General features: G+C 36.7%; 1 protein-coding gene across 1 annotated transcript in view; it reads right to left on the bottom strand.

Moving 5' to 3' along the window:
* Lrp1b (LDL receptor related protein 1B) overlaps nucleotides 1-24,348 on the bottom strand; it is a 1,445,827-nt gene that overhangs the window by 704,547 nt on the left and 716,932 nt on the right. The window contains 3 exon segments of the mRNA XM_050139953.1: nucleotides 6,208-6,397; nucleotides 8,869-9,088; nucleotides 23,681-23,861. Of these exon segments, the coding sequence (XP_049995910.1) occupies nucleotides 6,208-6,397; nucleotides 8,869-9,088; nucleotides 23,681-23,861 (591 nt within the window).

Genomic DNA, 24,348 nt, shown 5'->3' with positions numbered 1-24,348 from the left:
CATGGTTGTGGAGTAAATGCTTTAGAGGACACTCAGGTGCCCTTTTTTTTTTAAAAAAATATGTGCAGCATTGAATTGCATATTCAAATTTTACCAGCATCCAGATTTCGGTAAATTAGAATAATTTCACGGTATTTGGGGGACTATATAACTGAAACAGTAAGAAATAAGAAACTGTTGACTATAATGCATCAGGTTACATAATGTTTTTAAGATATATACAAAATATATAACTCAATAGAGTGACATTTATTTCCATTGAATAAAAAATGTCCCTATTCTGAAATAAATCAGCATTATTTGAAGTTTAATATATTCTCCTTATTGGAATACAACATTCTGAAGGGGAAGAATTAGTCTTTGTACTATCTTAATAGAAATTCCAAAGTTAAATTAACATAAATAGTTTCACATATCTTATTGGAAGAGTCTAGAATTTTTTATATTTTAGAGACTATATTTTTCAATTTCATTTTGAGAATATATTAACATCAAAACTAATGTGATATTTTTTTGAAGTTACATCATTTATAGATATGTTATAAAATTATCTGCAAAACATTAATGACTATTTTTCAAACTCATTGTCAAAAACAATCTATAAATTTCATGGGACTGATGAGTAATGACTAGTGAGAAATGGTCACAGTACATAAAGTCCGTACTTTATCCATCTCATAGTTCATTAACTCATATTTACATTCAACTTCATCAAGTTATAGTTACAATAGAATTTATATTTGATTTTAAATCAGTTTCAGGAAGACTTATTCAATATCTAAGTGTCCGAATAATGTTATGTATATATATATATATATATATACATATACATATACTGAGAAATGATTAATCAATATTAAAAATATTTTGTATAATAATGTCTTTATCATTACTAATAAAAATTTAAGAATTGTGTATTTACTCAATACTTTTATTTAACTAACTTGCATAAGTTAAAATAGAATTCAATCAACAAAAGAAAAACAACTTACCAAAACTACTACAGATATATACTTCTGGAGTAACTTACTTTGGAAGCAATATATATATATATATATATATATATGTATATATATATATTCAAATATGAAATACAACTACATTAATAACAGTTTGAGCTGTGAAGTTCAATGGAGTTTCTTTGAAGCTCCAAACTTTGTCTTTTCCCTCCATTCATAATTCTTCCAGAATTAGAAGTACGATGAATTGTGTGAGCCACAGAGTTTTTGGTAGATGAATGAATGAAACTTTGAGTTAGCCATGTGAATGATAGACTAACTATTTTTAGTGTACATTCAAGGTGTGAGCACAGAGATAGATGTGGGTACACGTGCGAGCATAGGGACGGATGCAGGTACAGGCGTAAGTTCAAAGACAGTTATAGATGCAGGATTGGTAAAGAGATAAATATAAACACAGGTATGAGTGCATGGGATGCAGATATAGGAACGAGGTATTCATAGATGCTGCAGTTACAGTGTCAGTTAACAATCTGATGAACATATATACAAGTTGTTAGTGCATGGAATGATGCTGATAAAGATGTGAATACATTGATGAGACAGATGTGCATATGCACACAGCTATAAAACAATTTTATCATGATGAAAGGCCTTCGTGTTCTCATTTTAATTTAGTTATACAACTTTGCTCAATAAATATCCTATATATTTAGGGGAGAAAACTTAAATGTATATTACAACCTCCACCAAATAATAATTAAGACACATGATAAATAAAAAATTTGAAAACTCTGGATTAATGCCTCCATGTTATAGAACTTAGTAATTTAATTGCTGATGAATGTTTATTTCTACCAGGTGGCAGAATATGTTTCCAGTACAAAGCATTCTGTCTGCTTTATGATACTCTTTTTTTTTTAAATAATTGAAAACACAATTCTTGCCTTCTATAATCTTCCAGGACTTTTTAGTTTTCAATGTTCTATCACATATGAATTTACAAGCACCTGTACCACATATGAAAAAAGTCCCAAATTTGGATTTTGTTTTTTTTATATCATGGGTTGTTAATTCTAGTTTATTAGTTAGGAGATAATCTGGACATTGTGTTTATTCCAAATGAAAGATAAGAACCAACTGTATGAGAACCTGGTGTCAGATTTATCCTGCAATTAATATTAAATTTTCTGAAATTTGATCATTTCAGAAAGGGTGATTATACAGTTGGTCTGAATAAAGGATAAAACAATCTATGTTTTTCATTCATTTCAAGAATTGTATCTTCATTATATGATGCTTATGAATATAAAATATAAGCTTTGTTTGGGGCTACTTTGTACTACTGTGTCTGTGTACTGTGTAATGAGACAAAGGTAAAAAGAAAAACAAAACATAAGAGTCTAGAAAATATTTCTGAATAATTTCCATGAAAATACTCCCAAAATGGGGAACTTGGGGAGAGATAAATGTGATTATGGCCTTATTACAAACCTCAGACTTACTAAATAAACACACACATCAGGTAAACACCGATATGTCTCAAATACTAAAGATAGGACTTCAGCTCTCTGACTACTAAATTCTACATAGGGAGCCAAGTAGAACTTCATATTAAAACAGTGTGAATAAAAAAATTGCTGTTGATATAACTACAGTAAAAACAGTGTTTCATCCAAATTTAATGGTATACATCTTAACTCCAGCCCTTTCTAGGTATAGGTAGAGAGAATAATAGTTCAATGTCACCTCATCTTACAGAGTGAATTGAAGGCCATTCTGGGTTACAGGAGGCCTATCTCAACAACAACAACAACAAAAATCAAACAAAATAACAACAACCTCTTAAAAAGTACGAAATCAAACACATGTACCAGGCAGGTGTAATGATTCATGTTTTAATCAGTCTTAGGCTGGAGGATGTCAAGCTCAGAAATAGCCCAGCTACATAGTGAGAAAACAAACAATAGAAGGCAGGGATATGACTCAGAGGCTAAAGTATTGGTTGCATAAAACAAGTATAAAAACCTGATTTTGAATCCTCAGAAATCACATTTAAAAAAAAAACAGTCTTGTTTGACTGTTATTGCAGCACTAAGGGAAATGCACAGAGGCATGAGGATCCTGGGGCCTTTTCTAGTAACCTTCCTAGGAATTGGAACTGGAGCTCAATACATGATAATCACAAAGTCTCAGTGAGAGACTCTTATCTCAAAACATAAGGTAGAGAAAAAAGGGCAAATAGTTTCAGACATCTACTAGTCTATACTGCCAAGGATCAATGAGCACACCTGCACATATACATATCACAATACACACACACACATTCAGTAATTACTGCAATATTTTTATTTATTTATATCTACATAGTATACATAAATGATGAATTATACAGTTGACACACAATTACATGTATCACAATCTTCAGCTTATATTCTTAGATCACTAAAGAAAGGGAGGGATGACGAGACAGCAAGAGAGCCAGAAACACATGGGGATACACGGGATGAGAGATACATAACATTTTTTCAATGGAAGAACAAATGGAGATGCCTACTCTTAAGCGAGGGTTTTCTGCTCAGTTCCTGCATTTCACCCTTTAGATAAAGGCTCACAGAAGGCTGAAGAGATTGATCAGCAGGTAAGACCATAACCTGCTTTTGCAGAAAAGCCAGATTTGATTCCTAGCACCCATGGGACAGCTGACAATCACCTGTGGCTCGAGTCCCAGAAGATTTAATACACTCTTCTGGTCTGCTCAGGCCCCAGGTGTGAAAATAGTGTACAAACATCTGCTCAGGAAAAACATTTATACATATAAAATAAAATAAATTTTAAAATCCCAATCAAAGGATACCAAGTATATTCACTATGTATCTTAAAAATTTAATATCTTGAGGCAGAGGCAGGCAGATCTCTGTGAGTTCGAGACCAGCCTGGTCTACAAGAGCTAGTTCCAGGACAGGCTCCAAAACCACAGAGAAACCCTGTCTCGGAAAAAAACAAACAAACAAACAAACAAACAAACAAACAAAAATTTAATATCTTATGTCCAAAAGTTGAAAAGAAAAGACAATTGGAAGAAATTTATACCACTGTAGAATGAGTTGCCTATATCTAAAAATCTTAATTCTTTGAACTTTGTAATTGTCTTGATCAATACAATTAAAGATCGAAAACAACATATATCTTCCTGTAGATTATCTAAAATCAGTGAGCATTGACTTGAGTCCTAAAGGTACTAACTAGGAATTCGTTCTATACTGCACTGTTTCAAAGATTAGTATAGTTGTAGATAATCATTAGATGCAAGACGATTAGGTAGAAAACTAAAACTAATTGACTGATCCACCTAAGTAAATGAAAACAATCTATTCGATGGACTGAACATACTTTCTAAGTAAAACAACAGGATCATTTCTAACTGGCATTCACATAGTTAATAATTATGATCTCTTGAATTACAAAGGGAAAAGAACTTTTATACAAGCAATTCTTTCTTCAGTGATAGCACGTATTAATAACTATCACTGAAGAAAGAATTGCTTTTATAAAAGTTCTTTTATAAAAACTAAAACCATTATTTTTCAAAAGGTAGATATATGCTCTTTTTGAGTCACATAGTTTGTTACATATTACTTTGATAAATTATTACTTTGAATACTTAAGATGCATTTATAGAAAGGAAACTTTAAAATGATTATTTTTCCTGTGAGGTCATACAGGAAAAAGTTGTGAGTTGTCTCACATGAATTAGATCTTGTGATATTTATTTTATTATAATAAATAATTATTTGATTCTCATAGAAGTTTGGTGAAAGACATGTTTGTGATCTACATTGAATATTTCATGATTCCAAAGTTTGAAAAGGATCAAAGATCAGGGTTTAAGCCCAAGTTCATTTTGTAGTGATGAGATATTTTTTCCGTCGCATTTTGAATTTAATAACCAACTTTCTAAAAGAACGAGAGGATAGAACTCTATGAAGACTGTAAAGACGACTTCCAGCTAAATGGACATGAGAAATGACATTTAGGGTGGGAGGTTCTAAAGGGAAGGAAAAGGCTTAGTGGTAGAGCTCCCGCCTAGGAAGAACAAAGGCCACTGTCCAGTCCTGAGGAGAAGGGGAAGAACAGAGAGGGGGAAGTTAAACAATAGGGAGGGAGAAAGAAACACCTCCAGCCAGGCAAAGGAAATGTGTGTGGCCAGAGTTGTGAGACCGGTATGAATGTGATGAAGGGATTCCCTCTCCAGAAATTTTCTCTATTATTCATTTCTTGTACTTGTTTAGATAGTGTCATTTTTTTTTTCTTTTAAAAGATAATTTAATCAATAATTAGCAATTATTATTTAGCATTCTTTGGACTTGATTTTCCTGTAGATAAGGAACTTTTAATAAAGGAAGAAAGGTGATGCTTAGGGATGAGATGGTCTGTTTACGATAACTACTTTAATGCAAACACCTTTCAAAGCCTTATGACTACCAAAATCCCAACTGACAAGATATGTATCAGAAAATTAAGGGTGCGGATTATTCATTCTAAATGCATTGGAATGCATGTACACTAAATATTTATAAGGATATCTACATTATAAAGGAATAGCAACTGTTTAAAAATCATAAAACATCTACCACATCATTACTAAGTTGTTTTCAGTGCTTAATATCTAAGCTATGAGTCATGGTGATTGTTGTGGCATAATAAATATTAATAACACATGAGCATAGAATGTAAAAATACTATCTGAATTTAATGAGATGTGGCTGCTGGGGTTGGTAATTCCACTTTATCCGTTACACGTTCTTTAACTACCTTTGGAGCCTAACCAGACAATGTGAAGCAGGCATATCAATAAAGCCTGCAGGTGCAGTTTATCTCTTTATTTCAATTATTCAGGTCTTCCTTTTAGTGCAAGAAAGGTTTGTTCTCTGCTCACCAAACCATTTATTTGATGACTTTTTTTTTTTTAATGAGGAAGAGGATTTTTTCTAAAACATGATGTGAAAAAAAGAAATGTTTGGGAAAACCTTAATTTCTCTTAAGCAGAATTGCTAGAGTTCCTCAATCAGGGTATTTGAAAACAAGAAATACATTTTTGTGGAAACAAGCTCTGAGATTTAAATGACTCTACAGTGACCAGGTAATATTTATTATAAAACCACCAACGTTTTCAAAGTAGAAATTTTTGTAACAATAGTGAAGGATTATGACATGTGAAATGTTCTGAAAAAAAAAATTTTTATACCTTGTTGTTTTCGTGGATCGTAAATCTGCAGCCCAAACAGGGGTGCTCTCTCGTGTCTCAGCAATGTCACCTCACTGCTCGTCAAGTCTAGTTGAAAAATGGAACCATTCATGTAATCTGTCCAGAACACATAATTCCCATGGTGTGACAATCCAAAAGGATGGTTCAACTCTTTCCCACTGTAAACAATCTGAAAAATATTAAATAAGCATAAATATGCTGCAAAAAAATCAAGACTACCTTTACAAGCATAGCTACTTAAATAAATAAAAAAAATAAATTATTTATACACACACACACACACCAGAGAACAATCTAACTATAGTGTTAGCTCCTATTTTATATGTATATTTACAAAAGAAATTTTTACAATGTGAGAGGGTTTTTTGTGTGTGTGTGTGTGTGTTTGGCATGCTATTTGAAGGAGATGGTCAATTCTTCATCTGTTTAAATTTTGCTCATATATGCCACTGCCAGTATGATCAAAAATTCTAATGTTGCAATGGCTTTACTCAACATTCACTCCCTTCTGTGTGATGTTTACTATTCCCTTGGGTGGAAGTTAATGTGAAGAACTACTGTGTAGATACATACATATAAACATGCATATACATACAAACTCACAGTCTTGTACACACACTCGTGTTGTTCATCCAATGATCAATTGAAATGAAATGTTTAAATGGATATGTGGAAACTGGGGCAATAAAAGTTAAAGAAATCTAAGGAACAACAAGAACAGGGAAAGATTTTAATCCTTACATGGATATAACTTGCTAACGAGGCTAAATTTTGATTGTGTTGTTGTATTGTTCTTTAATTCCCTTCTGTATGTTGAAGTTGAGGAATCAGGAGAATAGTCAACTCATATTGCATATGGAGATTACAGACAGAGGATACACTAGATCCCAAACATGGCATCCCTTCTTACCTTCCAGTACTCATAAAATCATACTATGTTGCCTTATAAAAGCAAAATCTTTTTTCAATCAATATTCAAAATATAAGGAATATATATTAAAATTGAATTTATGCTCCGTTTTGTTTTTGTTGTTATTTTGGTTGGTTTGTTATTTTGTTTTGTTTCTTTTTTCTTATTTTGAGACAGGATTCCTCTGTGTAACCGTCATGACTATCCTGGAATTCGAATTTTAGACCAGGCTAGCCTCAAACTCAAAGAGATCTGCCAGTCTCTGCCTCCTAAGTGCTGGGATTAAAGGTGTGTGCCACAACTGCCTGGCTATCGTGCCCCTTTTAATTGAGTCCTCCATTTAAATTATGATATACTGAAAGAATCAGATATATCAGAGCCTAAAACATGATGACTGATGGGGAATCTCATTAGCCAATCATCTTTAAGAGGTGGGTCTTAGTGGCATGGTTTTGCTGAGACCGAGGATAAAAATCTGTGCACCTCCAGGTGCTTCTTCTTTCTGTGCTTTTTCCTGTGGGACATTGCTGTGCTTGGATTTTTCGTTTCCTGTTTTGTGAGTTTTCCCCTTTTAACAAGTAAAAATATAATTGTTTTATCATCAGCTAGCCTGGTTATTTCAACAGATGACCGTGAAACTATACACATTATATATACCCTTTGACAATATTAGTATGTATAATATATAGATTTATATATGTGTTATTGTGTGTATGTATAGAATAAATATTAATATCTTATATAACACATTATATATAACATGTATGGTAACATATTATGCTTATATATAATATATGCTAGACTCTTCAAAGGAAGCGTAGATATTTAGTCAGTAGATATGAATTACATGACGTTATTGTACAGGCTACTAAAATGTATTTATCTGGGGAAATAGTTGAGCATAATCTGAGATAACCAACAACTGAACTGATTACAGTATTATTTATTTTTCTAAAAGAATTCTTAATGAGTAGCATCAACCCACCATTCTAGATCTGGAATCCTGAATGTGTCCAGGATTCATCAAAGGACACATTTTGGAAATGACTTTTTCTTTTTCTTTTTTTTTTTTTTTTTTTTTACCTTTTACCTCAAAGTTGAAGTCATTCCATGAGGCGCTCGGTTGCTAATGATGGAAGATTAAGAGCAAGGTGATGATTTTGTCAATTAGGGCTTTGTCTTCCCCTCAACTACACAATTTCCAGCAGCGCCCCAAAATGCCAGGACATTTTGCAACGATCTCAGCAAAGTAAACTAGAGCAAGTTCGCCTTTATTTGCACCAATCGCCTTGGAATTCAGCCCATGCTTAGCTGCATCTCAGGTCCAGCATCGCAAAGTTCTTTACTCAAATGAATGCAGCCTAATTACTCTGTATAAATTTCAGCCGCAAATATTGATCATATTCAAATGGAGGGGTTGTTTGGTCACACAAAATCCATCCATAATGTAGAAAGGCTGCTTTGTAAAAACAGCTCTGCTACCAGGAGGGCTTCTTTTAAAAATCCCCCAAATCCTGGCATACTGCAGTGAGCTGGGCCTGGCCTCCCGGAGGCCAGTGCCAGCTGCACAGCGTAATGCTCTGTTCCTTCAGCCACCCCATGGAGACCGTTGGCAGCCACCTCAGAGGGATAAAAATAAACTTGAAATTATTTTTAACACAACACAACAAGGCTCTGTGGAAGAAGAAGCCGGCAGGTTAAAAAAAAAAAAATCAGCTCTTGTCTTTTACCTTTCGGTGAGTTCCATTCAAAAAGACTTTTTCAATGTGATCATAGTAGGCATCACACCAATATAATGTGTTGGTGTGAAAGTCCAGCGTTAAGCCGTTTGGCCACAGCATCTTTGAAGTCACAAAAATCTGCCGATTGAAGCCATCCATCCAAGCCTTCTCAATCCTTCCCACGCTGTCGTCTATTTTATCTTCCTCCCAGTCTGTCCAGTACATCCAACTAGGGCATGAGAAACAAGAGGGCATTCTGTTATCTCCAGCAGCCACCCTGTAGAGAGCACTGCTCAGGTCTGCTACTTCCATATGCCAACGGCTTGCTGACACGTTCGAAACACGTATCTAAACATCTAAACACATATCTTTCTGAACCAGCGCTCATCTCTGCAGCCAGGAAAGTCAAGGCCACCAAACAGACCATTTAGCATCACCACAGAGAATTTTCTACTACCAGGTACCATCCCCCAAAAGATCACAGCGAAACCTTCCACCAGTTGCTGAGGCTTGTCTAAAACATTAAGCAAAATAGTGGTGAGTTCCAAACGTCTATTTTCTGTACACCCTGATTTTTTTTATGGTGTTTTACCTTTAAATGATGCTCCGCACAATGCGTAATGGACTCGGTGATTAGAAGGCAGGCAGCTGACTTGAGAACGCAGAGCACAGTTAACGACCTCCTCCAGACTGTATTTAATTCATATGAATTAGAGGGTTTTTCAGATAGGCAACTAAATTGCCATTGTTCGAAAGGTCATAGTCATCCTGGCTTTATTTGGCCAGATCCTATTTGTCTTCCTGATGCAAATTACCTATGCTTTATTGATGCTCGTTATTGCCCCCAAATCCACAAAAGATGATTTAGCTACACATAAGTTTAATAGCAGCAGGTTGACTGACCTTGAGATTTCGAGTTTTTAATTTCTAGCTCAAACAAAACACCTCCTTTGAAAAACCGAATCTTTTGTGTGAGTCGGAACAGCAGGAGAGTGAGCCTGGAGCTAATGTTCCAGCTTCCTCAGAAATAAGGTTAAGCCACACAATGTATGTTGTTCTAGGGTCATGTGAAAGTTCCTTGCTATTAATTAAAGTGAGGTTTCATTTTGGCATGCCAGACACAGCTCCCTAAAGACCCAATGCTTATCTAAGCTGGGGGCCATAAGAATGTGTTTTGATGTCTTTCCCTCCCTTGTGTGGCCCCTGGGGGATTTTCTGACATAATTTGGGTAAATTCTATAGCCCAAGTAAGCATATTACAAGTGTTCAAATTGGCTGATAAGTGCACGTTGAGAATATATCTTCCATTATTTTATAGCAATTAAGCTTTTTTTCCAATCATTTTAACAATTGACAATTATTTTGATTGCCGGTTGAGCTGAATGGAGCATTATTCTGATGGATGTCAGTGTGCCTCGTGCTATCCTGCACTCCCTACAAGGGCTTTAATCATTATGACAACTTAGGAACTCACAAAAGAGAAACTATATTTTCTCTAATTCCATGATCAGGCACAAATGTTTCCTTTCATTTATATAAATCAGCATGCATAAAGTACACGATATTTCAATTTTAATGACACTTTCTAAAATCATAATATTCACTTGATTAAAGCGATTTTATTCTTATTACTAAATTACACATTTTTGAAACTGGAACAATCTTCCCCTCAGCATTTCCTGTTGATCATGACATATACATTTTACTCCGTAGCTCGCTGTCCTGATTCACAGATATAAATGTGTTCTTATGAATGGATATGCATTCATGCACACACACACAACCCAGGCTTGTGATGACTTGAAATTCTAATAAGGCCGTTTTTACTATTTTGCTGTTCTGTTAGGTTTTCATCAAGCTTCAAGTCAGTGCAGTCCTGAGTGAAGGTGGATTGGTGATAAGGGCGCAGACTTGAAAAGGATTAAGGCTTTGGACCCAGAGGAAATTGGCAAAGATTTTTCCCATATGGCTCAAAATTGGCAAAGCCATCTTCTCTGGCCAATTACGACTGTTTACAGACAATTGGTCAGTGTGTTTCAAAACGAGCCAACTGCTGCTCCCTCATCTCCATGTTTACAGCCAGAGATTTGTACCTACACAGACCTCCTACAGGGACTAGATCAGCACTTCACCTATGAGGTACGTTATACAAACACTGAGGTGCCCGTTCCTGTAGATGTGGTGGCGTCAGAGCCTATAGTCTGCCCGCCCCCAGGTTTTTTGTGTCTGTCATTCCTCATTCTCTCACCATCCAGTACATTTTCTTTATCTGAGACACATGGGTCAGGATGCTGCTCAAATGAAGAATTGCTGTGGACTGAGCCAATACCTGAATTTCTAAATAAATAGCAAAAAAATGTTTTTATTTTACATTTTTACGTGAGGCCTGCACGCACGCACACTCACACACACACACACACACACACAAACATGCATGCGCACGCACATAGATAAATCTAGATTCCACATACACGAGATAATGTAGTGCTTATCTTTTTGAGTTTATATTATTTTTGATTAACATGATCATCCATACATTTTTTCTAGAAATAATTTTTTAATAGGTGTTGGTCTGGAAGAGGCCATGTATTTGTGAGATTTTTGTGTTAGAGTACTAAGGGCAGAGGCTTGCCCAGGGGAAATGTTCTACATGTCTGAGGAGAAAGACTTCCCAATGGAGGTGTTGCAGGTATGAGGGGAAAGGTAGCCTGGCAGTCAAGGGCAAAGGAATGCTACAAAGTCACACTGCACAACATACCTCACACAAGAGATTTATTGGAAGAGACACAAGGAGGAGGCTGCCTCTGCTCAGGGAGAAGCATCGGAAACTGACCAGGAGGCAAGGTTTATATAGAGTTTACTAGTGGTCAGAGTTTTCCAAAGTGGGGATTTATAGAATAGGGATTACTGGAATTTCAAATCAAACCCAGGGAATAGTGGAATTTTAATCTCAGGGATTGGTAGGTTTTAACTGTTAAGTTTTTAAACCTAGAACTGGTAGTAGAATTTTTACTCCTCATTTCCCAGTGTTTATTATTAACAACAACACAGGGTTGGGAAAGGGAGTGACATTATCCTTATACTAGTTACTGCTGATTGGAGGCATTGACGTCCTTGAGGCAGACTTGTCATTCACAGTCAGGGCATAGCTGGAGTCATAGCCACCAAGGCTTGACAATCTTTTAATATTATTGAAGAAATCTAGATAAGAAGTTTATTAGGCAGGGTGCTAATTAGGTAGCAGTAAGAAAAGTAGGATGGGGGTTAACAAAGGCAGCACCCATCACTTCTCAGCCTTTTGGTTGAAATCAAGTAAAGTAAGGCAACACCCAATTCTATATTAAACTGTCAATGATTCAATAGCCAGAAGCATTGCACTGTTCCTTACATCTTTTGGTGAACTGTCTGGAATTGTCAGAGCTTATCTTTTTACTATATCCAACTAGTTGACATATAAACAACACTCCTCCCTGAGGAATTGGCAGAGACCATCTTTCTCTTTTGTTAGCAAATCGAATTCTCACTGAATTTGTAAAATTATGACGCCAGTGAGTCTATTTGGCCCTGGAGGGTGAGGGTGCTCTGAGCCACCCATTAGAGGTCCTGGATAAACTGAGAAGAAAACTGATAATATGTAGTTAGGGATGTAGTCAGCTCTGCTCTTCCAGTGGCAACACTAGGAGTAATTCCCAGGGCTACAGGAAAAGACATGATCTGAACCACTTATTGGTTGGGCCTTGCCCCTGGAAGCCCTGTGATGAGATCCAGCTAGCATTCCTCCCTGGGTTCCACTTCTAATTTTAGGAAAAAGAACACCATGCCTAAGTCCCAGACCACCAAGCTCACAGGCAGTGGTAAACTTTAGTGCCTCAGAGGACCAAGGTGTTGTGAATATCGGGACATAAGTGATGGGTGGTAGGGTTCACAGTCAAGGTATTATTACAGTCTGAGGATCTAGTGTGCCCAGAAAGTATGTGTTTGAGGAGATAAAGCAGCCTGTGGTATTGAAGAGAGACAATGGGAGAGATAAGGGGTGGTAGCTGTTTGGGATTCATAGCAGTTAATGAGGAGAGAAGTGAGAGAGTCTAGTAGACGAATGGATGAGATTTCAAATGGTAGTTGTGAGTTTAACCCAGGAGAGACGCACAGCCAGCATTCTCAAAATGGCCAGAGTATTGTTTAATAGCTGATATGCAAAGGTTAAGGTTTGAAACAAGAGATATGAGGAGTGTTGAATAATTTCTTCTGCCTAGTTTATACCCAGAGGCTGAGAAATTGGGCAAATACCCTTGTATTTTTTATTATGCTGAATGGACAGCTGTGATAGATGCTATAGTAAAGATTACCCGTAGCTCCCAAACCCATACCTGAATATGCATCATGTCTACAACAGGACCAAAGAATGGCAGCCTCTATAAGTCTCTGGACCAATGTAAACAGTAATCTCTATTTTGTCTGGTGGGATATTTGTGTACTGTGTGAAATGTACTGCTGTGATTGGTGTGATAAAGAACTAAAGAGCCAATAGCTAGGCAGGAAGTATAGGCAGGACTTCAGGGCAGAAAGAGAGACCTCTGGGATGAAGAAGGAGGAGTCCCCAGCCAGGTGAAAAGAAAGCTGCATGAGCGTCATGGAGAAATGAGGTAAAGACCCAACCAACAGAATGTAGATTAAAATTAAAGGGTTAATTTAAGCTATAAGAGCTATTGGGAGAAGCCTAAGCCAAGGTCAAGCTTAATTCATAATAATAAGTTACTTATTTTGTGAGATGGGGGCCCAAATAATAATCTGCCTACAAGTTTGATCATGGAAAAAGCAGAGGGGGCAGGTGTTGTAGAAATCAATATAGGTGTTAGAGGGACAAGTATCTCCTTTGAAAACCTGCTGATGAGCAATCTCCAGATTCCTTGCCCCCTCCCCCCCAGGGTGGTCTGCCAGAATTGCTAACTATAAGTTTTTTGAACCACAAATCTCCATAAATAAACGTGTCACTGATGGGAGTGAACAGGAGAAATTAGAAAGAAAGGGCATGATCCAATAGTCATGCTTGAGTCTTCGCAGCTCTGCAAGAGCTCATTATTCTGAGACTGGAGGCAATCTTCTGAAATCTAAGGGAGCAAGGTCCTGTTGCCACGGAAATGTAGAAGGAAAGATTATCTTGAGACAATGGTCTAAAAGGCTTGAGATGAAAAAGATCAATCCAGTGAGGGAAACCCTTGAGGTCAGTGGTGATTGGAGGAGTAAGAATGATTCTAAAGAGGTCTCTCCATTGAGGAGATAAAGGAAGAAGATTGTGAACAGGAAGCGAAAGGAGGATAGAGTTCCAGATGTTGATAGAAGAGGAAAAAGTGTCAGGATGGAGCTAGAGCAGAGAGTCATGGGTGAAGTTCCAAATGAGAGCACAATGATAATAAAACAAAGTGGTAAGAAGGTGATCAGGAAGTGATTACAGCTGAGACATGAGGTCAGGATGTAGAATCAGCCAGGATGTAGAATCATGGATATACATGAGCTTGAGAGGGGTGATGAGGAAAACTTTCTTTGGGAGAGCTCTCAGTCTCAGAAGAAACAAACCTCTTGGGAAGGTTTGGTAAGAATATTTTTGGATTAATTGGACCTTGCCTGAGGACTGGGGGCAATGGGAGATATGAAAAAAAACATATGAGAGTTTGAAAGTTTGAAAGATTTGATAAGTAAACTCAGGGCCATTGTCTGATTTAAGGGACTTTGGACTTCCAACAAGTGGATGATTTCCCTAACAAAAGAGAGAGAGAGAGAGAGAGAGAGAGAGAGAGAGAGAGAGAGAGAGAGAGATCAAAGACTGTCTGTGATCTTTTGTTAGGGTGGGGAAAACTTCCACCCATCCTAAAAATGTGTCTACCAGGACCTAAAAGATACTTAAAATGTCTAACAGTGAGTGTGTGGGTAAAATGAAGTTGCCTTTCTGACCCAAGGAGGGATCCCCTGTCTTGAAAAGCAGAGCTTCACTGCCCAATAGTGGAATTAGAAGTTTGACAATTTTTACAGAAAGCAGTGATAGCTTTTAGAAAAGATAGACCCTCAAGGGTGGGCAGAAATAGGTTTCAGTGATGTGAGCCAAAGCCCTCCTACTAGAAGGAAAGCATTGGCTCAGACAGAACATAATTTGTCAAAAATCTAGGGATAATAAATGGGCCCTGTAGAGTGAGTATATGTCCTGTGATGTGTGAGAAGGGTGATGGCTTACCCAAGAGTGGCAGCTGTAACTGCCTCATGGCCTAGGTTACTTCTCTTGGAGAAAATGGAATTGTCTGCTTGCTGAAATCTGAAGTAGATGATTCCCGTGGCCCCTGGAAGATGGGAGCACTCTAGTATATCCATAATTTGGTTGGAAGTGGTTATGGACCCTGCTTTTGTTGTTAGAATTCTCCCTTCAAATAAGTGCATGTGACAAAAAACCGTGAAAGCATAATTGTAACTTGCATAGAAGTTTATGGATTGTTACAAAGCTCAAGAGCTATTAATTCAGTCTGTTCCTTCCTGCTTTGGTCCAGAAGGGTCCATTCTTCAAATACAGTAGTCCACTAAACAGTAATCATATCCTGTATTTCATAATCCTTTGAGTAGGAAGGAACTACCATCTGTATACCAAGTATAGATGGCTTGAGGTAGTGTCCCCTCATGAATATGCATAGAATTGGGCATAGCTCTTCTACAGTACCAATGCAAAAAGTGCGATGGGGCATATCCTGGGACTGGTCAGGAAAGAAACTTTAAAATGTTAAGAGGTAAGCATGGCTAGAAGAAAAATACAGTGTTCTCTACCAATTCTACCTGAAGAGAGAGAACTCAGGAAGGGGGAAGTGATTGGAGGCCCTTGTGTGATAGAAGCTGGGACAGGTGATAAGAAAGGAAGACAGTAATAGATGATCTGAAGTTAATGGTGAATGACGGTGGCCAGCACATACAGACAAGGGGCCCATTCTTAAATAATAAAATTGATAAGTATGCAACAGGCATAAAAGGAGGGTTCCATTTGAACTTGAGGACATATGGCTTCTTCTCTGTGACACAGAGTGGGAAGTTAAGTATGGAATATGTAGCCAGAATCTGAGAAAAGACCCTGATGCAAGGACTAGCCAATGGGTGTGAGGAGGGACTCATGTGAGGAGATAATGGACACCTAATATAAGGGATGCTTGAGAGAAATGAAAGAGAGAATTTAAGAGCTTAAGATGCTAGCCAACCTGAGGAAAATTAAAATTATACTTTTGGTCATAGGGATTGAAAGAGACTAGATTAGATGTTTCTGATTTAGGGTAATGTCCTTGTTAGTTGAATTGAAATGCATTCCCATATAAGTTGCCCTAGGAGTAGATAGCTGGACCTTAGAATGTGAGACCCTATATTACTGGCCAGAAAGAAAGTTTAGTAAGGTAGAGGTATTGGTCTGATTAATTTGCACTGATCGATTACAAAGGAGGAAGACTGTCTATGTAATGTGTACACCTGGGTTTCAGAAGAGGCAAGAGGGAAAGTTAGGACCATGACCAGTCCACATAGACGTGGGCTGTCTCAGAATCCCTTAGGCAGGATTGTAGAAGTAATTTGGGTATGGAGAAATTGGAGTATCTGGATCGGTCTAAGTAAAGATAAAAATTTGGGGAGGAGGACCTGGAGATTGATCAAAAGGAATGGTATACATAAGGTCCAGGACAGAAACATAAAAGATTCCTGAGGAGGGTGTTGTAGAATCTTATTTTAAGCTGTGTTACATTTGTTTATGCTGTTGAACATTTGTTTAATGATGCAAAGGTGTGTTGCATCCCTTTTTGTTTGCATTTTTTTAACCCTGTGAAGCTATGCTACTTGCATGTCTAAAACACCTGATTAATTTAATAAAGAGATGAATGGTCAAAACAAGGCAGGAAAAAGCAAAGGAGGGGCTGGCATGCCAAAAGTATAAATTGAAGGAGGAAAAGAGAGAGGGATCAAGGAACAAGAAAAGGAGGAAAGGAGGACTCCTAGGACCAGCTACCCAGTCACACAGCCAGACACAGAATAAGGAGGAAATAAAAGTTATACAGAAATAGATAAAGATAAAAGCTCAGAGGCCAAAAGTAAATAGATGGGACAATTAAAAGTTAAGAAAAGCTGGCAAGAGACAAGCCAAGCTAAGGCTGGTATTTATAAGAAAGAATCAGCCTCCCTATGTGATTTATTTGGGAGCTAGGTAGCAGGCACCTCAGAAAAGCAAAGAGCAAATATAACCACCAAAATTTTGGCATACCAACATGGAGCCTGTGTATTTCCACATAGGGACTGAGAAAGCTGAAAAAAAAAAATAACGAAAGACAAAGATAAAAAAGACACGGCTTCTTTAAGAGGTGCTGCTGTTCAGCCTTCAGGGAAGTGCTAAATAGAAATGACTAGCTAAGCAAAAACCGCTTGTGTCAATAAAGATGCAGGCTTCCTACAGCTAGGAACATTGAATGCAATTCCTGGTCATGCATCTCGAACTGTGCCTCAAGCTTCAGGCTTGGTTCTCACAAACTGAGAAGGAGGCAGGGCCAGGCAATGAAGCTGTGTACTGAGGACCCAACTGTAGCTTAACAGTTTAAAGTTTGCTCACATGGTAAAAAGGCTAAAAGACAGCAGTAAAAGAGGTCAAGACAGAAAATCCTCTAAACAGGTTCCAGTGTGTCTTACAATGCACATAGGTTTAAGAAAAAAAAAAGAGTATGGACAGCTATAGAAAGAATACATACTTTAAAATTAAGTCTTTAATGAGAGAAGTAAAATAATAGAAAAATAAAAAAGGCCAGTAACTATGGGAACTACACAGGTACTCTGGATCCTGTATGGTATTATGTTGATTTTAAATTTTTTGAATGTTGATTAACAAATGACAGCTGCTGACAGACATGGGGTTGTAAATTGAACTGCTAAGTTAAACCAGTCTATATACTTTAGGAATGACTTAACTTTAAAACAAACAAACAAAAAAAAGAGGGCAACAAAAATCTGTTGCTTTGGATAAGTAGTTTTGCTTTTATTCCACAGAAAATAAGAGGCTGTGAATTCATTTCAGGTTAATATGGATCAAGAATGATCAATAGAGACCTTCTGAAAGTTGAGAGGTGATATCTATGAACAAAGGTTATAGCTAGTCTTCTCAGGACTTGGCCATTATCATAATTTTCTCAGGGACCCCTAAAGACGCCTTCACCCACAAACTATAGGAAGCAGTTTAGAGAAAACAAGAGTTGTGCTGTGGTAGGCATTTGGTTATCTGGTGTGTAATGAATGGTTTTGTATTTAGTGGAATATAGAATAAAAAAGAAAACTATTAATCTCAGATATTTTGCATTGGCATGGATTTTGGTATAGTGATACAAATTTAAAGTTAATTTTATTACACTTTATATATGTTTCTACTCCTCTTTAAGGTTTTATACATATGCTGTTCATTTAATATTATAAGGTAAAATTCTAGTCTTTGAAATCTATAATTATAAAGTATTTATCCTAATCAAGAAATGTAGTTTAGTAGTTAGTCATCTATAACAATCAAATTTGCAGATACATTAAGGATGTTTTCAAGATCATAAAGAGATATACTTTAGATAGATAGATAGATAGATAGATAGATAGATAGATAGATAGATAGTCTTGAAACACTTCAAAACCTATAGAATATGGCATTTCAAATGTTTTGTTTTCTTAGGATTTTCATGACAATGAGACACATCTGCTCCTGGCAGTACCAATTTCGTTCAGAAAATGATGATGAACATTGAAGAAACTTCATAGGAGTTTGCTTTCTCTGTGGCAAGTTTAGCCACTTGGACAAGAAACTCCTTAACTTTGACTGCTTGATGGTATACTATATGAACTGTACATGTAGGACCGACAGGAAATTTACAGCTGAACTTTGTCAAAACAATGCAGGACAATCCTTCAGGGTTCCTGCTATGGAATAATCTGCCAGACATTCTGCAGGACACAAAGGAAAGAGATGGATGAACTTTGATAATACAAGGCAGGACAGTCCTTCATACTTCTTGCTACACTGAAAAGTCTTCCAGATACTCTAGTCCTGTAGGCTGAAGATGAATGTCCCAACATTCTATACGAAATTTGGGTGACTGTCCAGCCAACAAGATGCCTCTGTTGTTAGTAAGTATTATATCCTTCTGGATCTTTGATGGAGTCAAAGATATGGTAATTAGAGTTATAATTTCCCTTAGCTATGATAGAAAGTAAATTAGTTATAAAACTTTGGAATCACTAAGATGAGATAGATAATGGACAATTTTTTTCAAAATTTGCTAAATAGAATTGGACTGAATATTGTAAATGTAATTCTTGCCTCATAACTTTTTGTTGTTTGTTGTATGTTTTACTATGTTCAAGTTAAAATGTTTCATTTTTATTTATACAAAATGGGGGAATTGTGTTGAATATTACTTTAAATGTGTTACATTTGTTTATGCTGGGAAACATTTGTTAAATGATGCAAAGATGTGTTGCCTTCTTTTATGTTGCATTTATTTAACTCTGTGAAGCTGTGCTACTTTGCCTGTCTAAAACACCTGTTTTGTCTAATAAAGAACTGAACCCCCAAGGCTTGCCTTCAGGCAACAATAACTGAGGTCAGAAATGAGGCCTCATCCAAGGAAAGGGCTGGGGAACAGGACTGTGCAAAAACAGAACTATGCAAAAGAGCATAGAGGAGTTCTGGGGTTATGGGCAGCTTCAAATAGAAAAGAAGAGAAGAGAGCAGGAAGGAATGCAATAGCCTGGTTTGGCTTAAGTAAGTTGTAGGATTACACCTCTAAGTATGGGAATTTGGGGTCAGGTTAAGAGAGTCAGTTATATCCCTGAAAGATGATAACTGAAGGTACATCAGCCTCTAAGAGTGCCAGAGGGGTGTCGGGCACTAAACAGTCACTTTTTTGAACTCAGTGAAGCATATGCACCAACAGAAGGGGGAACTTACTACATTGCTACTGGGGGGTGTGATGCGGAGAAATTGAAATTGAGCAAAAACTAAGCCTGAAGGTGAATCTGTTGCAACTGCATCTGAGATGAGGGATAGGGTCCCAGTGTGATTCAGACACTGAGTGGGAGCATAGGCCCCAGGAGAGCCTAACCTGGTTAGCAGCCAAGGTAATTATTACAGGTCTGAGGGGAAAAGCTTCCCCATTGGAGGTGTTACCGCTCTGAAGGGAAAGGTATCCTGCCAGTCAGAAGACAAGGGTTGCCACAAAGTCATACTGAAAAGCAAACCTCCCATGAGAGATTTATTGGGAGAGACACAAAAGAGTGGCTGCCTCTGCCCAAGCAAGAAACAGCAGAGAACAGAGCAAGAAGCAGGTTTTATATAGAGTTTCTAGGGGAGCGAAGTTTTCTAGGGTGGTGATTTCTAAGGCGTGGAATTGGTGAAATTTCAAGCAAAGCCAAATGATAGTTGGTGAAATTTTGAGCTCAGGTATTGATGGATGTTCAGGCTCAGAAACTGGTGGGCTGGGGGCTCACAGATTGGTGGAGCTCAGGGATAGGTGAGTATTGGTAGTTTTCAAACCCAGAAGTGAACACAGACCTTTTACTACCCTACAATTATCTACATGATATACCATCTACTTAAACATTTAAAATACCTTATAATCAATAAAAATAATAATTCTTTATGTACAAATGCAATAATATAAATTTTACAATAGATTTTTTTTTACAATATAAAATAAATAGGAAGCGAGATAAACAAAATAATTTAGGATTCTTGCTAGTCATCAGTTCTTTCAGTTCAGGCAGAGAAAAAGACTCTACCCTTACTTTAAAGGCCTGTTAAAATGCAACTTCTTTTTTACAGCCTGTTCCCAACCTATCTGCAGACAGGAATAAAGATAAGGACTTTCTTTGATAACTTAGTGAGGTTTTAGGATATGTGTTATACATATTCTTTGTGTGATATTCAATACTGAATGTCTGCTAATTAAAACTATAACAATTAAGATATATACATCCCTTACATACAAAGGTGTGTCTGGAAGTACATAATTTGGATTTGTTGAAAATAATTATGCTCACAAGTTACAGTCTAATCAATGAATTCCTGAAATAAATAAGTCCTTAAAGTTGCTGCTGCCCTAAAAGTAAAAGTATTCATTTTCCCATTGAAGACTGAATTTGGCTTATTTAAACAGTGTCTACCTAATAGCCAATATGTGTGGTCACACACTATAACTTCAGAGAACAGTGTATTATTCTGATCGTGGAAATTATTTACTCAACTGTGAACATACACCTCAGAGATGTTGTTTTGAGAAGTCCAAACTAGAGAGCTATTGTTTGTATAGATGGTCCCATGTACAATACTAGAAAGGACTAAGTTCTCCTGTAGCTGTTAGTGTAAGGGTCATTACCACTAGCTCTGTTCTTTCTGTAGCTCTATCCTGTTGTCAGGTTGCCACCTCTGGGCCTAATCCTTCAGTATCTCCTGCTGCCATGACTACCTCTGTCATCATTACTAAAGCTAAGATCCAAAGGAGCTTCCAATATGGAAATATGACTTTTATGTAGAAACAATTAAAATTAATTTGTTCACGGAATGAGCGCAAACTCATTGCCTCACTGATAACATCTTTTTGCTTACATCTTCCTATCATCTTTCCCTACCTGTTCTTTCCCTTGTCCCGCTCTTCATTTTACTCCTCTTCATTTTTATTATTTGCAAAATGCAACTTAACATACACATTAAGGTTCAGTGTACTGTTTTCAAACACACTTTGTTGCTAATTCTCCCTGAGGTCCTCTCCAACTTTTTTTTCTCACTTTCCATGGTTTCATATTGTCTGACACAGTTATTTTCTGTTTCATGTCACCTGTGGCCTGTGCCTACGTTTCACTATTGCTTCTTTTCTTTCTGTGGCGGGCTTCCTTCTAATTCTCTAGCCTGTCACCTCCACTTCTCTGCGTACACATATATATAAACACAATCCAAGGGGACTCAGGAGACAATAGGAAAACACTGCCATAATGAATCTGAGTCACCCTAATATATTTTCCAGCAGTTTCGTTTTGGAAATTTTATAAATTCATTTTCTTACAGCTAAATAAAACTGCATTACGAATATAGTTCACATTCATTGTCCATTCATCCGTTCATGGTTATCTAGGCTGGTTTCCTGTCTTTGTTGTTGTGACTAGAGCAGCATTGTCATAGGTGGCCCAGTATCTGTTTGTAGCCGTGTGGGTGTGTACCATTATTTACAGCACACATTCCTGGAAGGCAGTTACTACCCTCCATGATAGGATAAGTTCCTTGGACTTTCAACTAAGGAAAGAAGTGATATTTTATTGATCCTAGAATTGTCTGATACTTTTGAAGAAGTGTATCCCTGCCTTCAATTATGAGTTCCCCTGTATACCCCTAAAAGCTCACGGTATGGGAGAACAAAAGAAAACACAAATTTCTCAGTCTGAAAATATTTCACTTAAATCCAAACATTGGAACGAAATTTCCTGGGCTAATACTTTCTTTTTACTGCTAGACACGTTTTCAGTAACTATTTGAACAAATTTGGCTCAGACTTCCATGACCACTCCCACTTCTTTCTAACCCAGTTTTCAGACATAAGTAAGATTAGGCTCTTTAAAACTCGGGTGAACCTGTCAGCTCCAAGTCAATCCTTCCACTGAAGACAAAACACAAAGCTCTTACTCTCTCTACCACTTCATCTTCACCAAGAACATTTTGATTTAAGTGGGTTTAGACAACAGGAAATGGATATTTCAGATAATTATGGAAGCCACACATGAATGTGTCAGAATGAAAGTATAGTCATTTCTGTTGAAGTCACACACAGAATGATTCCTTTACTCCCTAGATAGATGTGCCCTGCTTGTGTTTGAATTTATTTAGAAGCTTCACTTCAGTGATCTCAGTATACAATGGACACCTCGCACATTATTCATTTTTTAATATATGCACCAGATCCAAAGAATAAGCACTTTTGATCATCTTTCCTTGGCATGGAAGTAAACATCCATACCAACACTAGAAACATAAAATACATAATTTATTCATTTAATGTTTAATTTTTGTAAGGAATTTTCACTTTTTAAATATTTTATAAATATGCTTTTTTGTTCATGCTATAGGTCATGACATACAATATTTCATTCTGACCAAATACCACAAAACTATTTGGTGGTGTTCCCAAGCGAGAAACGTAAGTAAGCTTCAAATCACTCCAGACACATGGAAAGGAATAGAACAAAGAGGGTAAGAAACCTCTGTGGACAGGCTGCATGGGTTTATAATCACACTCTGTCACAATTGCATGGAATTGGATCCAGGCTCACTTATTCCTTTATTCACAGGAAGGGAATAAGAGCAGCAACCATCTGAAGGACTGATGTGGCTGTTACAGACAGGAACATAGTAATGACCCTGAAAAAATATCTAGTTCATAGTAGATGTCCAGAATGTGTGTTAGTTTTCAATACACAAAATCTAAATCATTAATCTAAAACTTTAACCAGTAGAGTCAATGCTTGTATGTTTACTTGCCCTAATGTTGGGTTGTCTAAAATAGTGCTTATTTGAAAATATTTAAGTAACATATTCTCTCTACAAGTAACTGTCTATTTTATTTAATTAATCATTTTTTGCTGTTCTTATATAATATATTTTCTAGGAGAGAAACTCACCAAGTAAGTAAATTCTTTCTATCTGTCTATTCCTCAGGAGATAAACCAATTCATATGAATCTAAAGAAAATTTGGCATTGTTAATATGTATAAAACAGAAAATATCAGAAGCAGGCTTACATACCCATTGACTGGATCGACCACAATTCCTCTAGGATGGGACATTTCTCCCTCCAGCAGGGTTTTGCGGCTCTGAGAAGCCTTTTCCAGCCTGGCCACATTTATGGTTTTCCTTTGACCATCATTTGTCCAGTACAGGTTATTTCCAATCCAGTCAACTGCGATGCCTTCTACATTATCCAGATCTATAAAAATGTAAGGACAAGAAAAGACTAATCATACAATTTAAGTCAAATTCAAAATTATTTAATGAAGAATCACAAGAACAAAACAAAACAAAACAACCTAAAACACACAAACAGCAACAATCACAAAAGAACTGAATTTTAAGAACTTTCTAGTTCAGTTTGGCATGTTGTGCTTTTCCATAGATTTTTTTTAAAAAAAATTCTATTTTAAATACCTTGTATACAAATCCCAGACCCTCTCTCATCACAAGAATTATAACGTTATAAGTGTTCGTAAACTGATTATATGCTATTTTAACTGAATGCAAGCATTTTGTAACAGAGAAAGTGATCTACAAAATAAAGGAAAACACAAATTACAAGGGCATAAAAGCGTAAGTACAAATGTATAAGTATGAACACAGACTTCTAAGAACACCTGCAAAACTTGAATATTTTGCACTTTTATAAAGAAATTCTCACGTAATGTTTTTTTTAATGAAAT

Source organism: Alexandromys fortis, unplaced genomic scaffold (assembly GCF_014885135.2).
Source record: "Alexandromys fortis isolate MF-2015 unplaced genomic scaffold, M_Fortis_MF-2015_v1.1 scaffold_33, whole genome shotgun sequence".
Classification (NCBI taxonomy): Eukaryota; Metazoa; Chordata; class Mammalia; order Rodentia; family Cricetidae; genus Alexandromys; species Alexandromys fortis.
Note: the sequence above shows the minus strand (reverse complement) of the source record. Positions and strands in the feature narration are given on the sequence as shown.